This window comes from Geospiza fortis, unplaced genomic scaffold, assembly GCF_000277835.1.
Source record: "Geospiza fortis unplaced genomic scaffold, GeoFor_1.0 scaffold138, whole genome shotgun sequence".
NCBI lineage: Eukaryota > Metazoa > Chordata > Aves > Passeriformes > Thraupidae > Geospiza > Geospiza fortis.
In genome coordinates this window covers 5,663,782-5,683,204 of record NW_005054307.1, presented here as the reverse complement: position 1 = coordinate 5,683,204, position 19,423 = coordinate 5,663,782, and the positions used below count along the sequence as shown (strand labels likewise).

Genomic DNA, 19,423 nt, shown 5'->3' with positions numbered 1-19,423 from the left:
GGAGTCAGCTGGAAGAGGTGAAGAATCCAGTGGGGTACTTTGCAGTTTAGTTCTCTGGGGACTGAAAAATGCTTTCAACCAGTGTGAGGTTGCAACATCCCAAAAGAGGAGAGAAAAATCCACGTCTGATCTAGACCAACAAGAAACTAAAAACAAGGGACACTTTGAATTCTTAGACTCTCACCACAACTGAAAACTGTGTTCAGGCCAAGGAACTGGAAAATCAGTTTCTTGGGTTAGAGAAATGCTTCCCTGAAGAGTCAGAAGCAGCTTTCCATTTTAATTGGTACAGAAACGATTGTATTCTGAAGCAGTGATCCTAACATTTCAACCAGGGCAAAGGTTTGCAGTCAGGGCTACAAAGAGTTTAGTGAAATGCTACAGTAAAACAAATTTTTCTGTGACATTTTCTTGCCATTTGGCTCTGTTAGTCTATCATTTGTCACAAAATGGAAAAATAAGATCTGTCTTCATAATGTATTCAAAAGAAATATGACTGCAAACACAAATCAGGAAGAGGCATAGGGACAGGAGCTGAGTGGTGTAACCCTAGATCAAGAGATGGTTTTGAGAAATCATATGCTGGGGACCTCAGAATCCCCTGACCAGGAGTAATTGAATGTAGTAATTGTTAAGGAGAGCTTTGAGAAGAAATCTTGAGTAAAAATTACTTACGGTGTGCTTGTTTTAAGAGGGAAGTGTAGTAAATTTCAGGACAAATTTTTAAGTGGCAATAGCACAGGCACGGCCTATGCTGTAGGCAAAATAAATTTTCTGAACTAAATGACTTCTCTCAGTCAGCCAGGCTAAGTGTTTGTTTTTGGGGTGAAATACGTATTTCCTTCATTGCGCTCGTACAAGGATAGCTGAAGCCTGAGAGGAGGACTCTGGGGATCTGGTTGTAATGGCTGGTAATAACACCTGCCCTTTATGGGATGAGGGGTGAAATTGTGCAAATTTGCATTGCAGAATAAGGGATGAGATCAGAAAGCCCTTCTTAGATGTGTCAGAGATATGGGAGATGTATTTAGTTTTACAAGAATCAAGAAAAATAGGATTTTTCTGTGAGTCTTGCACTTTTAAAGCTGATGTGTCATTACTAGTCTATTTGCTGTGGAAGATGTTAGGCTAAATGAATTAATGTCACAGAGAACTGCCCTGCAGTCTTCTGGATTAAAATTATATATGTGTCAAGCAGTATATTATTTTATGCATAAATTTTAGAACAATATTTTCTTTAAAATTACTCAGTCAATATACTTGACTCTGGTAAAAGTACCATGACTCCTACAGCCTGTATTTTACCAATTTTTAAAGCTTTTCTTTTGCATAAGAGCACCACTGCACTTTGATAACAACACATGACAAAAGACAATAAAATCAAGGGAGTTTGAAGATGCTAGGCAGTCTGTTCTTGTAGCAGTGTGATTGTGATTTTTTTTCTTGCTCATGCAGAACTGCAGTCAAGTAACAGATCTTTTTTTCAGGATTCAAATAATGTATGTGGAAAATGAAGGAAGAACATCATATACTTCTGTTCACGTTTTATAGGTGCTATGGCCATAAGATGGTTCCAGAAATTAATTTATCAGTTTTGTCCTTTCTTTTTCTAACGTTCTTTTTTCATCTGATGGTCATTGGAAAGAACAGCTCACTGTGCTAGTTCATAAGGACAGGATGGTGTATCGGGAGTGTTCTGTAACAGGGATGGGGAACTTCACAGGGATGTGCCAGAGCTTTTTTTTGTTCCTCTAATGCACACTTAAGTATTTTTCTGGATAGTGAGCACTAGTACCTTGCATGTATATGATTCTTGAGTGCAAATATAATTGCAAACTCCAGTGGATGGGAAATTCTCATGTGAAATTTGTTGCCTGTTTCATGGAGCTTAGGGCAAGTTCTGTTCACCTGTGGGTTTTTTTCTCAGTATTGAGGTCTGAGTAGTGTTCCTTGCTTTGGCTAGATGAAATACATTTTAGAAGGCAGCTGCCTGTTGCCAAGAAGAGCCCTAATGCAAGAATATTTCCATCTGGGATGACTAACATGTGCCCAATGTACGTCCAGTCTCACATCCCACTCTGCAAACAAGATCCACTGATGAATTAATTATCTTCTTGCTTCAAAGGGCAGTCAAAAGATGAAAGTGAAAAACTGGACAGATTTCAAAAAATGACATTATATGAAAAATAGGTCATTCAGCCAGATTGCAAATCATAGATTTTCAAAAATGTGGAATGTCAGGCAGTCCTATTTGAAAAAATATGGTTTCTCTTGCTTGTTGCATATTTTGCTAGTGATCGAAAGAACATATTCATAAAGGAAAGACGGTGTTTTAACTCCTACTTAGGATAATGCCAACAGTATTCAACTTGTTTGGTCCAGGCTTATGCCAATATAAATACAATGCATTTGTCCTTGTTCAGTTTGTAGTTCTTTTGTAACAGTAGCAGCAAAGTTATTTTGAACAGTTGTAAATATAAAACTTATACAGTAGTTTCTGGTATTTCATGGTTGCAAATATGAAGTCTGCTTTTTGTGAAGACACTTGATTTTATTGAAAATGTCATATGCATGGCTGACGATATAAAACCCCATATAATAACCCACTGGCTTCTCATATATCATTGACTCAGTCACTAAAATATATAATTGTGATGCTAATTAAATTGCGATTTTAAAGCTGTGCCTTTAACAAAGGGATTGTTTGTACCTACCCAGAATTAAAACCAGAGCTATCAGTCTAATTCAGTATAGCTGTCAATTCTAAAAACAATACACAGAAGCTGCAACTTCTTAGCTTCAGAGGCACAAGTCTGAGGAAGTGCAAATTCTCCACTGAAGAAGAATGCACAACATGCTGCCTTCTGTTTAATATATTAGCAGATCAGAGACCATAACTCCATAAATCCCCCAAAAAATCAGCTATTTAGTAATCTATTTGAGGAGTACCAGTGTTGACTTCCTAAAACTGGCAATCCAAAAAAGGCAATACAGTATTCATCTCAAGAATTAAAACCCTAAGCCAATGTCATGTGTAGTCCTCTCAGATGCAATTATTTATTCTAGTATTCTAGTTTGTCTTGAATGTGCCTGGTATGTTTTTATATGCTGTAAAAATAAATACAGTGGTTTAAAGCCCTGGAAAGTCCAAGTAGGTATTAAATAGTCCAGCACTGCAGAAATGCAGGGTCTGATTTTCTGAGATCATCGGTGCTCTCTGTGAATATCTGATCCAATTCAGCACATCTGGGCATTTCTTCCCAGGGAGCTGGCCATGTATTCACAGAGCTTTCCTCTGTACCACCTATTGCAAGTGGTTGTGGTGTCCAAGGCAAAGACCAGGCATAGAGCAGGCTCGTTGAAGCTAGTAGTTGGATAACATTTGAAAATTTGTATTTATACCCAGATGAAAAAAACCCCCAGGTTTCTAGGGAGAGGTCATAATCTTATTAGGGCAACTTCTGTAGTTGGGAAAAACAGACAAGCTTTTAGACAGACAGGATCACTTCTGGTCTGGAACAGAAGCTAAGACCAAAATGAAAACAATTGCTCTACTTTTACTTTGTCAAGCACTGTTCAGACTGATTGGCCACCTCCTAGAGCCTGGAGAGTCATGAAGCTCTGAGTTATGAAGAAAACATTTTTGATCCAGTTATCTCAGTCCATATTAATCCCACATATGGCTCCACCAGCTTCATCAGACAAACATCATTATCCAAGCATTTAATGATCATTTCCATTGAGGATTTGTTTATTTATAGAAGGCAGGGTGGCCTTAGTGGGCAGGACTATAGGCTGAAACTCTGAAGCCCACTCCGTGTTCCCTAAGCTGCGTGATCTGCAGTGAGTGGGTCTGTCTGTCAGCTTCTGTGTGGTAAACAGACATACCAAAACTGGCCTCCTTGCAAAGTCCTTTTATATCTACAAAGGAGAAGTGTTGCATGGCAGTTATACACTTCATTACTAGCTCTTTTTCATGTGGTTCCTTTAATAGACATTTGAGTTCTGATAGTGTTACACCCTGTTCTCTTCTGAACAGGGTGTAACACTACTGCTGGTGCTGGTAGCATCTCTGTTTGCCAAATGTGACTAGAAGACTCCTACTACTGTGATGTGAGCAGCTAAAAAGCTGTTTCTCTAAGCTTCCTAATATTAGATATGCTCTGAAAAGGGAAAGGCTATGCATGTTCAGGAAATAAACAAATTTCTTCATCTCCCTGGGAAATTATTGCAATCTGAGTGGGCACATGTGGAAATGAATAACTATGTAGATGGTCACAGATTCTCCAGTAAATGGACAGTAAATGCTATCTTTGCCACCTTTAAATAAAACACAGGAAAATGAATGCTGAAGCATTTCCCATTATTCTTAATGTATGTATGTGCAGTCAAATGCACAAATGCATAACCATTTTTAACAAAAGCAAATGTATGTACTGTGAACATGTGTGAGGATGCATACATTGGTATTAAATAGTGTGAGATATATATAGATATATATATATATATATATAATGTCAAATAAACATTTAGGTTGCAAAGCCAAGCAACACTGGGTAGTCCAGAATGCAGATTTCTTGGGCATTCTTGATTAGCCCTCTTCAATATGTAGGATGGTACAATTTTAATTGCATGATAACATTTGGGGGCTTTTTTTCTTAACAAATTCTTGCTTCAGCCAGTCAATAAGGGAACAGTTTTTTAACATTTCTGCTTTTTTATCTTATTCCATTGAGTGCTCTGGCCTCAGATCTCATATTAGTGCACATGACCAAAGTATTACACTGAACACAGAAAAAACATTCATCCACTTTCAAAGTTTAGTTTTGCTGTTGCTTCCTCAACAGCATCATAATATGCCACAAATCCTGATGAACATGCCTCTGCAAAACATCTATGCAGGGTGAGAATTCTATTTTTTTTTTACACTATTATTGCCACCTTGCAAAAGCACTTAAGCACAGGGGGAGAAAGGACAAAAATGTCAGAATGACAACTTTCAGTGAAAGCTGAAAGAGGGAGCTGTGGAAGCCTTTGCATGTGTAGAATTTCCCTAAGACTTTCTCCACTCAAAGCACGGTGCCAGTTGACTTCAGCTTTCAGCACTTCTGCATTTCAGGCCCCAGGTGTCTCTTGCTGAGCACCCAGAAAATGAAGCCAACCACTCAAGAGGGAGGAAATTCCAGAATTATGTCATCATGCCTACATGCGGGGAGGGGAAAGGAGCTAATCGTGCCCAGACAATCCAAATTCTGGCATTTGCTAAGATTTTAGCATTTGACTCACAACCCTATCATTCTTTTAGCTGAGTTTCTCTGTGTATGTATATACATTTCTCTGTAAATAAATAAGGACATCTAAACTGTGTCTAATCTACTAAAATCTCTTGCACTGCTTTCTCAGTAAAACTATTTTGATGTTTGTGCCCTTGGAAAAAGGCATTACATGTTTTAATAACCTTTACTTGCTTCCATTTATCCCTACACTGCATTAGAAGCAGGAAAGGACTATAGACAAACAAATAATTTGATGCCCAAAATCAGAGAGATCAAGGACTTCTAGAAACAGGGATAAATTTGCTTCACTTCAACCTGAAAATGTGCTACTAAATCTCAAGTTCTAAATTTGCTTACATGATCCCTATCCATTACCAAATTGCAAGTGAAGCATTAAAAAGCATTGCAAGAAGCCTTAAAAATCCCAGAGATTTCAGTTGAATATTGGTGTAGTTTTTGTTTGCTGCCTGAAAATTTTCTCAAACCCTTCACCTTCTGAAACTTCCCTGCATAAGCTGGCAGGTTAGAAACAGGATAAAAATGGAAGCAGAAATCCATATTTAAACAGCTGGTTCCAAAAGTTGGTGCTTTAGGGAATGAAAACCTTTAATGTAAGACTCACAAAACTTTTGTAGGAGCTGGTTTTATTAGTATCTGCCATAATTCTGTCTGTGTGTATATATCTGTACAGCATTGTGATCCTATCTGTGTGTGCATGGTTCTTGAGGTTAGCAGAGTATTCACTCCCTGCTGCACCAGGCACTCACACTTCTCTCCTGTTCTTTGAAACTGGGAGTGCCTTTCTTCCACGGATCCCCATCTCCCCTAGCACCACAGACCAGTGGCAGAAGGACTTTTTTTTACCCCTCCTGTGTGTGTACAGCAGGAGAGCTCGTCTCACCAGCTCTCTGCTGACTGTGTTGGATATTTGTCTTTCAGCCAGTGGACAGAGCAATGTATTTACCCTGCCAAACTGAACCACCCTAGCTTTCTCTCTAAAAGGTCGTCCTTAGTCCTTCTGTGTAGGGTGCCTGGGGAAAAGTAGGCACCAAAGGGAGGCACTGTGAGTACCCTACCTTTTTTTCCACCTCAGGTTCCATGGTCTGACAAATCCCTGATAAGAGAATGGCATTCATTAGTAGTGCTTTTAATTCTGGAAATGCCTCTTTATCCATGCTGGATTCCTCCTCCCTTTCCAGCTTGGGAAGCACATGGTTATCCCTCCTCCCTGGTGGCTGGGGAGATGAGCTTTCCCTTGCTCCCCACTGCAGTCACTAGCAGTAAGGGGAGTGATGGCAGATTTTATGCCAAGATTTCCTCATTTTACTGACAGGGAAAAGCACATCTGTTCGTGCTGAGACACCTCTTTACAGTATGTGCCTAAGCCATGATCTCCAGCCAAGATACTGCAGAATCACAGTCACAGAATATTCTGAGTTGGAAGGGACCCACCAAGATCATTGAGTCCAGCTCTTAAGTTAATGTCCCATATGGCAGCTAGCAACATGTCCCCTCTGGGCTTCTGGGAGAAGTCCTAGGGTAGGCAGTGTGGTGGGAATAGTACGGTGCCTATTACGTTATTGAAAACAAAATACAGCTGCATGTTCCTGTTGGTTGAATGCAACCTGTCAGCACCAGCATCTCACAAGAAGCCAGGACTCATTACAGTCAGCCTTCAAAGCAGAAGGTGCCAGTAACCAACCAGCTGGAGAAGCATGATATGTTTTCCCCATTAACATGGCAGGTTAGAACAGGAAGTGTGCTGGAGAAACACCATGACACGAGGAACTGTATGGTGACAGCAGGTTGCTCAGAAAGCCCCAGAGGAACTGCAGTGTTCTCCTGATGGCTGAATGCCCCAGGGCCAGGACAACATGTGGTCTCTTGTGCCCTAGACCAATACAGGGCACCAGTGATGCTTGCAATGCCTTGGTGATATGTCAAGCTCCAAAATAACTGCAAAATAATTCCCCCATAGCCCATGGATTTACTCATCCTAATTGTTAAATACTTTTAGGAACAGCTCTATTTTCATTCCTCATAGTTGACAAAATCTAGAAAGCTGTGTGTCTTTATCCTCTCAAGAATGTGAGTGGGTTGAGTGCCGGCCCTGGGCACAGAAAAAATGGTTCACATTGCTGTAGCAAGCTGGTAACAAGTAATGAGGGCTAGGTAGACTCCGAGCTGTTTTGGTGCACCGCTGTCTTTTCAGCTCTGCTTGTATTATGTTCTGGTCTGGACAATCAGAACCCTTGTAGCTTCAGAGAAACATCAAGGAATGAATGGTTTGCCCTCCTGAATAAAATGAGAACATGTGAGTGTGGGGAGAGAGGGGGAGGGGGAGATGCATTTGCATAGGTCAGGAAAGGTCATTAAAACATCTGGCAGTAGTAACTGACATGTGTCAAATTTTAGTGTTCATTAAATTTGTATTAATGCAAGAATGGTTCCTAAGCTCCAAATGCCACTTTTGGTTGCTATATTCCCCCAGCTGATGGTGATGACTTTTCAGAACTGTGCCATGCTTGTTTCCTTGCTAGTGGCATCTGACCTGAGGTCAGTTTTCTGTTTAACCTATTCCTGTAGGTCAAAAGACAAATTAATCTGGTGAGAATTGAATTGGAAATGAGGTATCTGGATAGCAGGTGTCCCAGCTGTGGAATAGCTGCCAGGCTGAAATGTATTTGTATCTGTCCTCATGCCATCCAAGAAGTCATATCCGAGGTCAGGGAGATATTCAGTTGACATCTGAGAGGGGAAGTTATGGGGAGCAGAAGTGGCAGGTGCCCTGTGAGAGCAGATTATCTTGCAGTCAGGGGGGAAATGTCTAAGAGTGTCACTCTGAGCATAAATGTACATGCTCCATGTATTGGGCACTTTGCCTTACTGTTTTATAATTGTAAAGAAGTCAGACAATTTCCAGGCCCCTTAAGGAGGAGAATCTAACAAATCTTTTTCTTCCTTTTTTTCTTTTTTTTAGAGGATGAAGATGATGAAGAGATGGTGGAGCCAAAAACACAGGATGACTTAGAGACAGAAAATCAAGACCAGAAGCAGGAAGTGAAAGAAGGTACTTTAAAAAATGAAAAGGATGATGTTAGATGTTTAAAGGATGAGATTCTGCCAGTAGCTACTCTCATAAGTAGTTTCCACTATTGAGAACACTGAAATTGAAACAGTCACCAGTTTTAATGATTCGAAACCATATGAGTAGCATAAAAGCAGAAAATTGTATCCCAGAGACCCAGCTGGTAGGCCTGAGAAGATTGTGAAAGGCATGAGGCTTGAGCTGTTTAGCAGAATGTCCTGAATGTCCTTTTAATTTGAAAATGAAGTAGGGATTCTTGGATCCCGGTACTGGTACTAATTTGTCCTCTGGCTCAAATACCCTGCTTATGTGAAAGATTTAAAATGGGAATGCCAGGCATTCCAGCAGCTCTATAAAGTTTGTTGGTCTTCAGAGACACTTGGAGCCCATAACTGTCTTCCTGCTTGAGAGGAGCAAAGTTAAACCTAGTGGTAGTCAGGAGTCTTCCAGCAGAAAATGATTTCACTTGGAAAATGTCTTCTGTCAAAATCAAAACATTTTGTGGGAACTGCTTCAAGGAACTTAAAAAACCCCTCTGAAGTCAGACTGGTCCAGCCCTTCTGTCCATTACTCTGTATTGAGGTGTTCTGCACCATTATAAGAGACAAAAAATTCAGGTTTACTTGCTTCTGGTGCAGACAAGGGACACTTGCTTAAGTCATGCATGTCAGCACTGATGTGGTAGATATGCTTGCTGCCTCTTTTACTTTCCTTGGACCTGTCCTAGCTTTCAAGTTAGAAGAAGGATGTGAAATTTGGTCTTCTTCATCTAGAAATTTACTAGGATATTGGCTATTGTAGCGTGTCAATGCCTTCCACAGTCAATGCTCACTCCTGTGTTGAGTAGGGAAAAGAACTGAAATAGCAACAGCTGTAGGGTGGAAGGAAATGGGTTTCTTCTTCAGCATTTCTTACTTTTGTATTGACAGGACTGCTCAAAATTCTGTTTAGCCTCTTGAAAGGTAGTTTACTTCTTTGGGTAGGGCCTAAGTTGTTTCTTGCTATGATGATCATTTCCAGGGTAATTCTGTGAGCTTGGTTTTTCCCAAGATAATCTCACTAAGGGAAAAATATGGAGCCATTTTACATGGAAGCCCATGAAATCTTCAACTGGGAATACAGCAGCCAATGCTTATTTCTCATCCAGAGAGACTGGTATCTTTTCATCAGTATCCAAAAAAGATTAATCTGGTACACTAGTGCCCACATTTACTATCCTCACCCACTGAAGTACCAGCCGTACTATTTTGATTATAAATTGATTTTTCTTCCCTCTTTAGAGCATCACAGAAATCATAAATCCTGTAGTGTTCATTGCTCATTTAGGTCCTCATGGAAATGTGGGGAGATAAAAGTCTCCTGCTCCTCATCATTCTGCTTCTTCCACTGGCCCCAGCCACTGATGCCATGAGCAGAGGGGACCAGTGCAGATAGCAGGAACAGGAGTCAGGCAAGTCTGCAAAGGCAGCACTGAGGACATGAGCAAGAAATGTGACAACATAGAAAAACTTCATTCTTCATGGAAATTACTTTTCTTTTCAAAACTGTGAGGTCAGCTTGCATATGGGCTTTTGCAGACATTGGACCTAACACAGTATCTCTTACTGATGGCAACAGAAAGCCATAGAAACCTCTATTACTGCACACCATGCACAAGCACTGTCCTGGGTTGCTGAATGTCCCTGTAGTATTCAACTTGGAGCTTATCCCACCCCCATTTATTCCCAAAGAAAATTGATGCTAATGCTTATAACACGGAGAGAGAGCACAAACTCCTGCAGGAAGAGAAGAAAAAAAAATCAAAATAGAACCCTGAACTGATTTATTTTACTTTTTTAATGGGCTTTCAAGTTAGCCTTGTATGTACTTTGCTAGCCAGCCACCACTGCCGACATCTTTTATTCCTTTGCAGTGCTTTAGTCAGAGGGCAGTGCTCCCCTTCCCTGCCTAGCAGACCCCCAGGAGCAGTAGATCGTCTGGGCTGGTTTAGCACTGGTCTCAGGCACACCAACTGCAGGCTGTAAAAGCAAGGCACAGCTTGTTTCAGCAGAACTGACTTTGTGCTAACATCTGACGGGGTTCAGGGAAGAAGAAAACATGCTCATTGCCTGATAGAAAGTGAACTTGACCTGTAGTATGTGTTGTGATAGATAAAATAGTGGTGTGCTGATGACAGGCATTAAATGCTGTGAATCAGATGAAGCCATCGTCCCCAAACTGACAAGGAACGGAGGCCCATTTTTTAGTGTTTGGTGTCATTCTCTCCCTGTTTGCTTTAGCCCTTTTGCCTACAAAATCCCATTTTCCTCTCTGTTGTAATCACCCTTCTCATGTTCTGAGCAACATTCAGAGTTTGAAGCCATCGTTTGTGTTTCATGGAAGTGATTAAAACCATGTTACAAGTCAAACAGGAGTTTAGAAGAACATTTCCTGTCGGTGCTGCACTCTGTGTGCCTACTCAGAATTAATAGCTTTTCTGCAAATTAGCACATAATGGGTTAAAAGCATGTTTATGTTGGCATTAAGTACTCTGGCTTCTTTTTCTCTGCAAGGCAAGACAATATTTTGCAAACTTTTTAAAGAATCTCTAATAGACATTATAGTGGCGCCATTCACACTGCGATATAGTAGTTAAGGCTGTGTCAGCACTTCCATTATGAATCCTGTTTTTCAGGGATTTATAACCCAGCCGTAAAAATTTGCTCTGGGCTGAAATTTGGTTTCAGCTCAGGGAGCAGATTTTTTAACAGATTAAAAAAAATCAGCATGGCCTTTTTTGAGTTATAGGAGTGTTAAGAAAAAATCCATGGGAGAGAAAAGTGCAAGGAGAGAAAGGCAGACCATTTTTTCATGAATATACCTCAAAAATTGGTCAGGATGAAAAATAAAGTTTAGATGCAGTCTGTTCAGTCTCCCTTTCTCCAAGCCAACAGGACAAGAGTGCTCTATTTTTATTATGGTATTTTAAGAGGAAACGGGATTTTTTTTCTATGTGGTTTATAGGTAGTTCAGTTTAATTCTTCGGACATTTATTGCATGCTTAATTTCCTCATCTTCCCCCCGCACACCCCAGAGTTGCTCTATGGGGTTTGGTGGGATTATTCAGCAGCCAGGGGTGTTTGCAGGGTCTGACCCTGGTTCTGGACATGTCCCAGCATCACTGTCTGGCATGGCACCTCTTGCAGAACTTCACTGCCATGGAGGCGTGAAGGGCAGAGGAACAGCTCGAGCCCCCCAAAGTGGAGTGGGAGATGAAGAACTGACTCATTGATCGCTTGAAGTGTATGAAGCCTTGGGACCACCTTGTGTTCCTTCCATGGGGCTGCCTGTTGCCACCCATGTCTCAGGTGCATGTTCTCCCCATGGTTTTTGGAAGAGCTGAGTGTGGGATACCTGACGGTGAACTGGGCTGGGCTCTGCCTGTTCCCAGCCTCTCCTGAACACATAAACAAGAGACTGGTTCCAAACTGTGGCATCAAGTGGGATGGGGTTTTCCACCACCAGAGAGCTCTGGAGCTCCACCTAAGGCTCCTCTTTGTGTCAGTAGAAACCACAAGAACAATGGGATGGGCTAGGTCTTAAAAGTGGGCCTCAACCTGCATTTATCTGAAGCCATGGGCATATCCACAGAAACTTGCACGAAAGACTGTGATGGGAAAGGCTGGGATCTGCAGCTCCAAAGACCTGCTGTGCCCTGCTCTTGCCCTGGCTCTGTGCATGGGGCTCAGGTGTCCACAGAGCAGGCTGGGCTGGTGGGGATGGTTTCGCTTTCAGCAGCTCAGGCTTCAGTATTGGAAAAGCAAGACAGGTTGTGGTGAGGTTTGTCATGGCCAGAAATGCCATGGTTTCACTGCCACCAACACCACAGTGGGCTCAGGTCTGCCGACCCATCCTTACAGCCAGCTCAGGCATGCTCAGGGATGGTGTCGAGCACCCTGGAGAAGCACAGGCAGTGGGAACAGCCCTGCCTGGCACAGTATCAAATTTATGGCTCTGCAACTTGCTACTTCAGAATTTAAAAATCCTTAAATAAAGCTTGAAATCTTCCTTTTTATGCTTAGTGATTATGCCATGAAGGGGCTTGCCAGCACAACAAAGGCATGACATATATCAAGCAATGGTATGGGACACAGCAAAGCAGGATATGGCATTTGTCAAGCCTGACATGAAAGTGCAAAGCACAAGAAAAACAGGAGGATCGCAGGATCACAGGCAGACAAGGACTGAAAGCTGCTGAGAGCCACTTCACACCTTGCAGTTCTCACCCTGCTTTTCAGCCATCCTCCATTGTCAGCACATCTAAAGTTTACATGGGTTTAAATAGATGCTGAAAGAAATAATACAGCTCTTAAAGGGGTTTTAATAATCTCCTTCTGTCTCTCATTATATCTCTGGGTTGATAACAAGGCTGCTTCCTGCTTTACTGTTTTTATTAGTTTGCCCTTTCTTTCATTCACTTACTCCTTTTGGTCTTTTTCTTTTGGTTTGTTGTTTTTTTTTTTCCTTTAATGGACTTAATTTTCATTTCTCTTGTCAGGTTTTTAGAATTGCTGAGATTCCAGGAGAATCTTTGTTATATTTATTTAAATGTGGGATGGGTTTTTTTGGTTTGGTTTGGTTTTTTTTCTTTATGGTTTTTTAACTCCCTTGAGAGAAGACTCAAATTCTGGTACTTGAATATTTCTAAATTTGTTCCTGCACTGTTATCCCAACTATTTATGTTGTATTTACTACAAACATGCTTCTGCTGAATAAGAACAAGTCTGCAGCAATTTTATCTTAGTTTCTAATGATTCAAGAAGATGTTTAATATAATTTTTTGGTTTTTTTCTGTTTTGCCCAAACAAATGTATGGACAAAGAATCCGATGTGAAATACGGTATTTCTGAGGATTATGTTAAGTAACATGAAATGATAAAATATTCCTATTTTTGTAAATAAGTCTTGAGTAAATTGGTTGTTTTCACATCATGTTCAACTATTGTTTCATATTCTAGACCTTCCTGTTCAAGCACAAGTATATAATATTTTTCATTACAGGTACACCTCACAATTTCTTTCCCTTTGGTGCCCTCTGTGCATATATTACTCTGTACGGCAATTTAATTTTAAATGTAAATTCCATTTTGTTTGGTACAGTATTGCACATTAGCATGGACGCAGGGCCTCTTTGGTAGCTGTCTCTGACATTCCAGCCCCAGCCCCTTGCAGAGCAGGCTGCTGCTGCTGTGGGATCCCATCCATGTCTCCGTGGGTTCAGGGACAGATGGGACACCCGGTGCTCCTGGCAGGCAGGACTGGGTGGCTGCACCACAGATCCTCCTGCATGAGCTGTGCAGGGCCACAGATGGGTTCAGCTCCTTCGGGTGGGATCACAGCACAGGCACAGCAGTTCATTAGAAAGCTGTGGTGTTGAAGCAAAAGCAGACTATGGAGCTGTCTTTGCATGAGTTTTCATGACACTCCAGGCAATAAGCACGTAGCTTTTAGCTGTGGTAAACTACACACTGCACTGGGCTTTGTTCAGCACAGAAGGTTAGATGTGGTTGGTTTGGGTTTTATGCCAGGGAGAGCAGATACTTGAAGACAAATGCTGTATTCTTACAGGGAATTTCTGGAGATATTGTCACATCACATAGGTCTCTGTGACAAAACAAAACAAAACACACTTTGATCAACTACTTATGTTTCTCAGTTTTCCTTAAAGAGAGCCTGTGTTTCTTGAAAGCTGAGATCAAAGTCACTGTAAGCTCCCAGATCGGAAGAAAAATTACAGAAAATTGCATAGGTTCTTTTTATTTTATTTGAGGTAATGGACAGACAGGGAGAAGGAACAAGGAGAAAATGGGAATGTCTCTGAAAGATAAATGGTTAGAAAACCTCCATATTTGAAAGAACAAGCCTGTCTGTTTGGGTTTTTTGCTCATACTTCATGCATTTACAGTAGTTATAGCAATGTTTTACACTGGAAAAAGTAATGATAACATTCTTGTAAGAAGAGATTGCCTCAAATAAAACTTCAGAGGCAGCCAAATGAAAGGAGAAAATAAGGCTAAAATATGAAGCTTAATATTGCCAGGGGGCATCTGGTGTGTCAGTCAGATGAATGAGGTAAGCTGATTTATGCCCTAAAAACTTTAGCCAAGGTGTTCCTGATGGTTTAATAGACTGCTGGCCTCCCACAGATCATTGCTAACTGCAAGGGAGATTTTGCTGAGGTAGAACTACAATCGTCTGTTTCTCCACTGCTTGTGAGCACTCCACAGCTCCCAAGTTGTTTATTTTTTGCCTTTTCCATTTCTATTGATTTTGGGTTGTATTTTCTTTGCAGTTATAGTCAGCAAATGGCCGAATAATAAATTTATATTTCCAAGCTGTAGAGAGGATTTGATTTAGCAAATAATTTTTACCATTTGCAGCAGTTTAACACAAGTTTTCCAGTTGCCTTTGCAGTTGTTTTCCCCCTCTTTATGCCATTTTGCTGCATTGTCATGCTTGTTGTCTTTGATTCTCGGAAAGCAATGCTTTAGTGGTGACGATGGGATATTGCCTCATTACAGGCTTCCTTGCCAGATGAGTTCCCTCAGTGCCAATTACTGTTCAGCAGTGGATGCTGCAATAGGTCAGGCTGTACTTCTTGCTAGTCTTTTCTTTCACAAGCATTATTTCTGTGTAAAGCACTCAGGGGCAAATTGTGCTCCTGCCTTGGTAATTGTCACTCTGCTGCGCAGGGGGACCATGTGAGGGGATGCAAATATTCTCTGGATGTGTGGAGCTCCACAGGGACCACTAACCTGCTGGTAGGAGACATAGGGCCAAGGCCATAGGAGATCATCAAAGGCTCAAGTTTGTAACTTTTCAGCTGCTCTGTCTCCTGAGGGCCAAATTGCTCCTCCACCTTTTGCATTTCTCCTGCCCTCTCTGTTTAGCTCAGGTGTAGTGCAGGGATTTTGTCTTTCAGAGCTAACGCTTTGAGCACTTGAGGCAAATTTTGAGGCAAAGCATGGTGAAAGCAGCCTCTCCCAACCACAGCACCTCTGAGAGCAGATATGCTGAAAACAGGGGGAGCTGAGTACTGCAGGAGTGATGACCATGTCACTCCTCGTGCCTGCTGCTGTGCTCTTCCATCCGTTCCTGCCCCGAGGGCTGGTGGTGGCATTGTGCCTCGTCCAGTTGGGTACTGGAGTGCATGAATCCAGTGAAGCACAGGCAAATCAGATGGAGAGCAAGGGCCACATCTGCCTGATCACTGAAAGAAGCTGTGTGGCATGGCACAGAAACTAAAAAATCATTTTGAGCTGTAGCTTGAAAGTGTGTCACTCATTGTTTAATTAAACATTGAGATATGTATGACAGGGCTGGGAGTTAAACTTTGCTGTATGGTGGGTGTTCTCTCAATTCCCTTTTTTGGCTGCCAGTGTTTTAACCCAATATGGCCTACAGAGACTGCAAGGTCATTTTCACAGGTAAACACCTCAAATCTGTAGTCAAAACTGAATTCAGGAGACCTTTGATTTCCTGTTAAAGTTTTAAGTAGGAGTCTCTGTAGTTTTGCAGTAAATGTTTATGATATGTTGTTTGAGTTCCTGATTATAAATTTGGAACAAAATTCTCTGCCAACAGAGCTTTTTATGCTGGGAATTTAGGCTAATTGCAAGGTTGGTTTGGGGTAACTGTAAAGATACTAATGTCATTTCTTGAAATACAAGTAATTCTGAAATAGAACGATAATGATGATTCGAAAGCACTTGTGGGCAAATACGTAATCAATATACAATATTGCCAGAATATCAATATGACCCTGATAGTGCAATTGAGAACAGAAATTTTTACTGTAGTAACAGCAGCATCCCAACTTTCATTCTCTCTGATGCTCACATTTGAGTTGTAATTTACCAAAGGTCATTAAACTGATGGAGACATTGCATTGGTGCACCCTTTAATGACAGTATTTTTCAAATGAAGGGCCAAACTGGAAATATTGGAAGTAAATTTTAGCAGCTCTGTGTACATGCAAAGAAGCAACTTCATACTGGGAGAGACATGCTATTCTTACTGCTGCCCAAGGCAGCCCCTACTCCTCCCAGGGCATCTTTGCCATGGCTCCGTGACATTTGTTGCTCTGGGTCTTAGGATTCCTCTGTAGGGAATAACACTGCCTTAAAGAAACTGCTGTTTGGCTGGTTGCTTTCAGTTTTGCTGCCTCAGAGAATATCTTTGTTATTCACTTCATTACTTTGCAGAAGCTCTGAAGCAAAGACAGAATTTGTCAGTGACACCAAGTAGAAATTGGAAGAATTGAAGGGAGAGATTATGTGAGACCTTTTAATATAAAGAACTGTAGTATAAATTAAGAAGATTATTTTATCTTCAGCTCCTCTGACAGGTCCTCTGTTACGTAAGTGTTCTGCTTTTTCCAGTTAGGTATTACCTAAACGTCAGTCACGGCCATTTCCTGAAATAGGAACACTGAGTTTATTTAATTTGGGGGGTTTAAGTATTTTCCATTTCAGAATAATAAATACATAAGATACAGGATCTCTTCTATGTAAAGGCTACATTCTGGTAATATACAGGAGTTTGTTTAGACATATTAAAAACTTCTTAGTCATGATTTTAAGAGTAAAGCTTTGATTTTTCTCCTGACATGGCTACAGCAAGCTTTCATGTCAAAAGAAACCCACTGAAGATGTTGATTCATTGGGAAAGGGGTGAAATGTCATACTGCTAACTACATCTTTTCATTTTCCAAGCTCCTCCTAGAGAACTAACAGAAGAAGAAAAGCAACAAGTTCTCCATTCAGAAGAATTCCTGATATTTTTTGACCGCACAATACGTGTAATTGAGCGAGCTTTGGCTGAAGATTCTGACATCTTCTTTGACTATAGTGGCAGAGACGTAGAAGAAAAAGATGGGTCCGTTTGGGTTTTTTTTTGCTTCTGTAAAATAAGTTTTATAAAGATAATTCTAATAACAGGTAGCCTTAATTAAAAAAAAAAATAACATTTTTATTGTTAAGAAAAGCTTAAAATCTCTCCGTGAAGGCCTGGGTCACTTTGTCATCTGAAATGATATTTTAAAGTTGCTTTGTGATTTACTGATCTGGGTTTTGGCAGGTTTTTTAATTTGATGTATTATTCAGCTGGTTTAATTTTTTTCATTTATTTTTGGGATGAAATTCAAAATTCTGGGAAAATAACTGAAAGAGGTAAATACACGTGTACACGTAAATGTGTACATTCCAGCAGTGTACGTGTGTGTGCTTATGATATTTTCACAAATCAAACTAGCGTTGTTTATATTCTACTACTGCCTCAGGTCTGTAATGGATCCCACTTTACCATGCATTGTGGGGATGAAAATGATCTCCCAAAGCGTTTGCAATCTTAACAGCTAAGACGAGAAGTGACAAGTTTTGTTTTCAGCATTTGATATGGGAGCAAAGCAGTAAAACTTGTTAGTTGGAGAAGAAATATTTAGGTTGCAGCAGCTGTGTATCTGTTGAAGTCTCATGGCAAATCAGTAGCTGTATTGCGTGGAAGTTACTGGAGGTTAACCCAGAACAGCATCCCTATGGACCAGCTGAGCGCATCAGTGTGGCACTGTTGGACCGGCACTGAGCTTCAGCCTGTCCTCACAGTGTCACAGAGCATCTGCTGTCTCCATCTCTGGGAAAAGGTGCTGTACCTTTAACATTTTAGGAGTCAAAAGTAAGAGAGGTTTGTTTATAGCTTGGAGGTAAAAGTTCATAAAAGTGGGAGCTGAATGCCAGGGCCATTTCTCCATCCTGGGAGAAAAAGAGGGCATAGATGGCCCAGGGTGACCCAGAAGAGTCAGGCAGGCAGTGAGAAATTTTAAAATGTGGTTTTGTGAAACAGGCTAAAATTTGTTCCTTGTTGCATCATTTTCAGCCAGACAGTCAGTGAGAGCAATTAAATCAAGGTGGCAGACTTCCCCAGGCTGAGCAGAGATCTGAGAAGCAGTCAAAAACTTTTGCACTGCTTTTCACAGCATTTGAACCCTCATACCTGAAAATCTGTCACTTTGTTTGAATTCACACAGAGATGTTCAAGCAGGAGCCAACCTCTCCTTTAACCGGCAATTCTATGATGAGCACTGGTCAAAGCATCGGGTCGTCACCTGCATGGATTGGTCTCTTCAGGTAAGATGTGGAGCTGGGAGATATGTTTCCATACCACTTCCACTTCTCCCTATAAAACTTATGGGCAGCCTCTGTTTGCTCTTCTTTGTGCAGAGCAGGATGTTATTTTTGAGAGAACAGCAAGGCCCTGTATGAGTGAAAGCACTTTTCTCTGTGAAGAAGAGTTGTGGACGATAATGAAGCTTTTTTTTTTGTATGTTACTTGGTCTTCAAAATCAGGATGTTGTGTTAAAACCCTAGGTTAACAAACCTACCAAGATTAAGTCTTTAATTTTCCTCCCTCTTTCACTACTTCAGCCAAAAATGGAAAATTTTTTTTAGGAGAAAAGGTTTAAAATTAAAGTAACGAAAATTAATTTACTAAACGTAATAAGCATACATAGTAGTACATAAAACTTTTTTAAATGGTGAGAAATAAAATTAATTTTTCTAATATACTGAAACTTAAAATGTGAAAGTATCTGAACAATTTGAAAAGATTGAAAATAGGTCTTTCAAAAACTGTTGGATCCTCTCTTCAAGTGATGGAAGAGGAGGCTGCAGCTGCTCTGGGTCATGCTAAGGCAGCATGCCTGGAATGTACCCAGTTTCTCTGCATGCAAAGCATTGTCATTGGAAAATAAAACTGATGATAGACCTGCTGAAGCTCTCCAAAACCAATGTAATCACACCAGCAAAGTGCAGAAACCAGTTTAATTAGTTACTCTGTTGGAGAACTGGAATTATCAGACATCATCACAGGTCCTGTTAAATGAATTTGATTCCAGTTTTACTCCAGCCCGCCTTGTCCTATTTCATCATTGTTAGCCTGTTCCTGGATTCTGGCCTGGAGCAAAGCCTGTGGTTTCCTTGAGGAGAGAACCAAGGAGACTCTGCTCCTAAATCCACCATACGCA

General features: G+C 40.9%; 1 protein-coding gene across 2 annotated transcripts in view; it reads left to right on the top strand.

The window, feature by feature from the left end:
* The window catches only part of DYNC1I1 (dynein cytoplasmic 1 intermediate chain 1), a 183,524-nt gene that overhangs the window by 92,084 nt on the left and 72,017 nt on the right, over window positions 1-19,423 (top strand). For both annotated transcript variants that reach the window (XM_014312120.2, XM_031066801.1), the window contains 3 exons: window positions 8,257-8,346; window positions 17,118-17,280; window positions 18,428-18,527. In XM_014312120.2, the coding sequence (XP_014167595.1) occupies window positions 8,257-8,346; window positions 17,118-17,280; window positions 18,428-18,527 (353 nt within the window). The remainder of the gene's footprint in view (window positions 1-8,256; window positions 8,347-17,117; window positions 17,281-18,427; window positions 18,528-19,423) is intronic.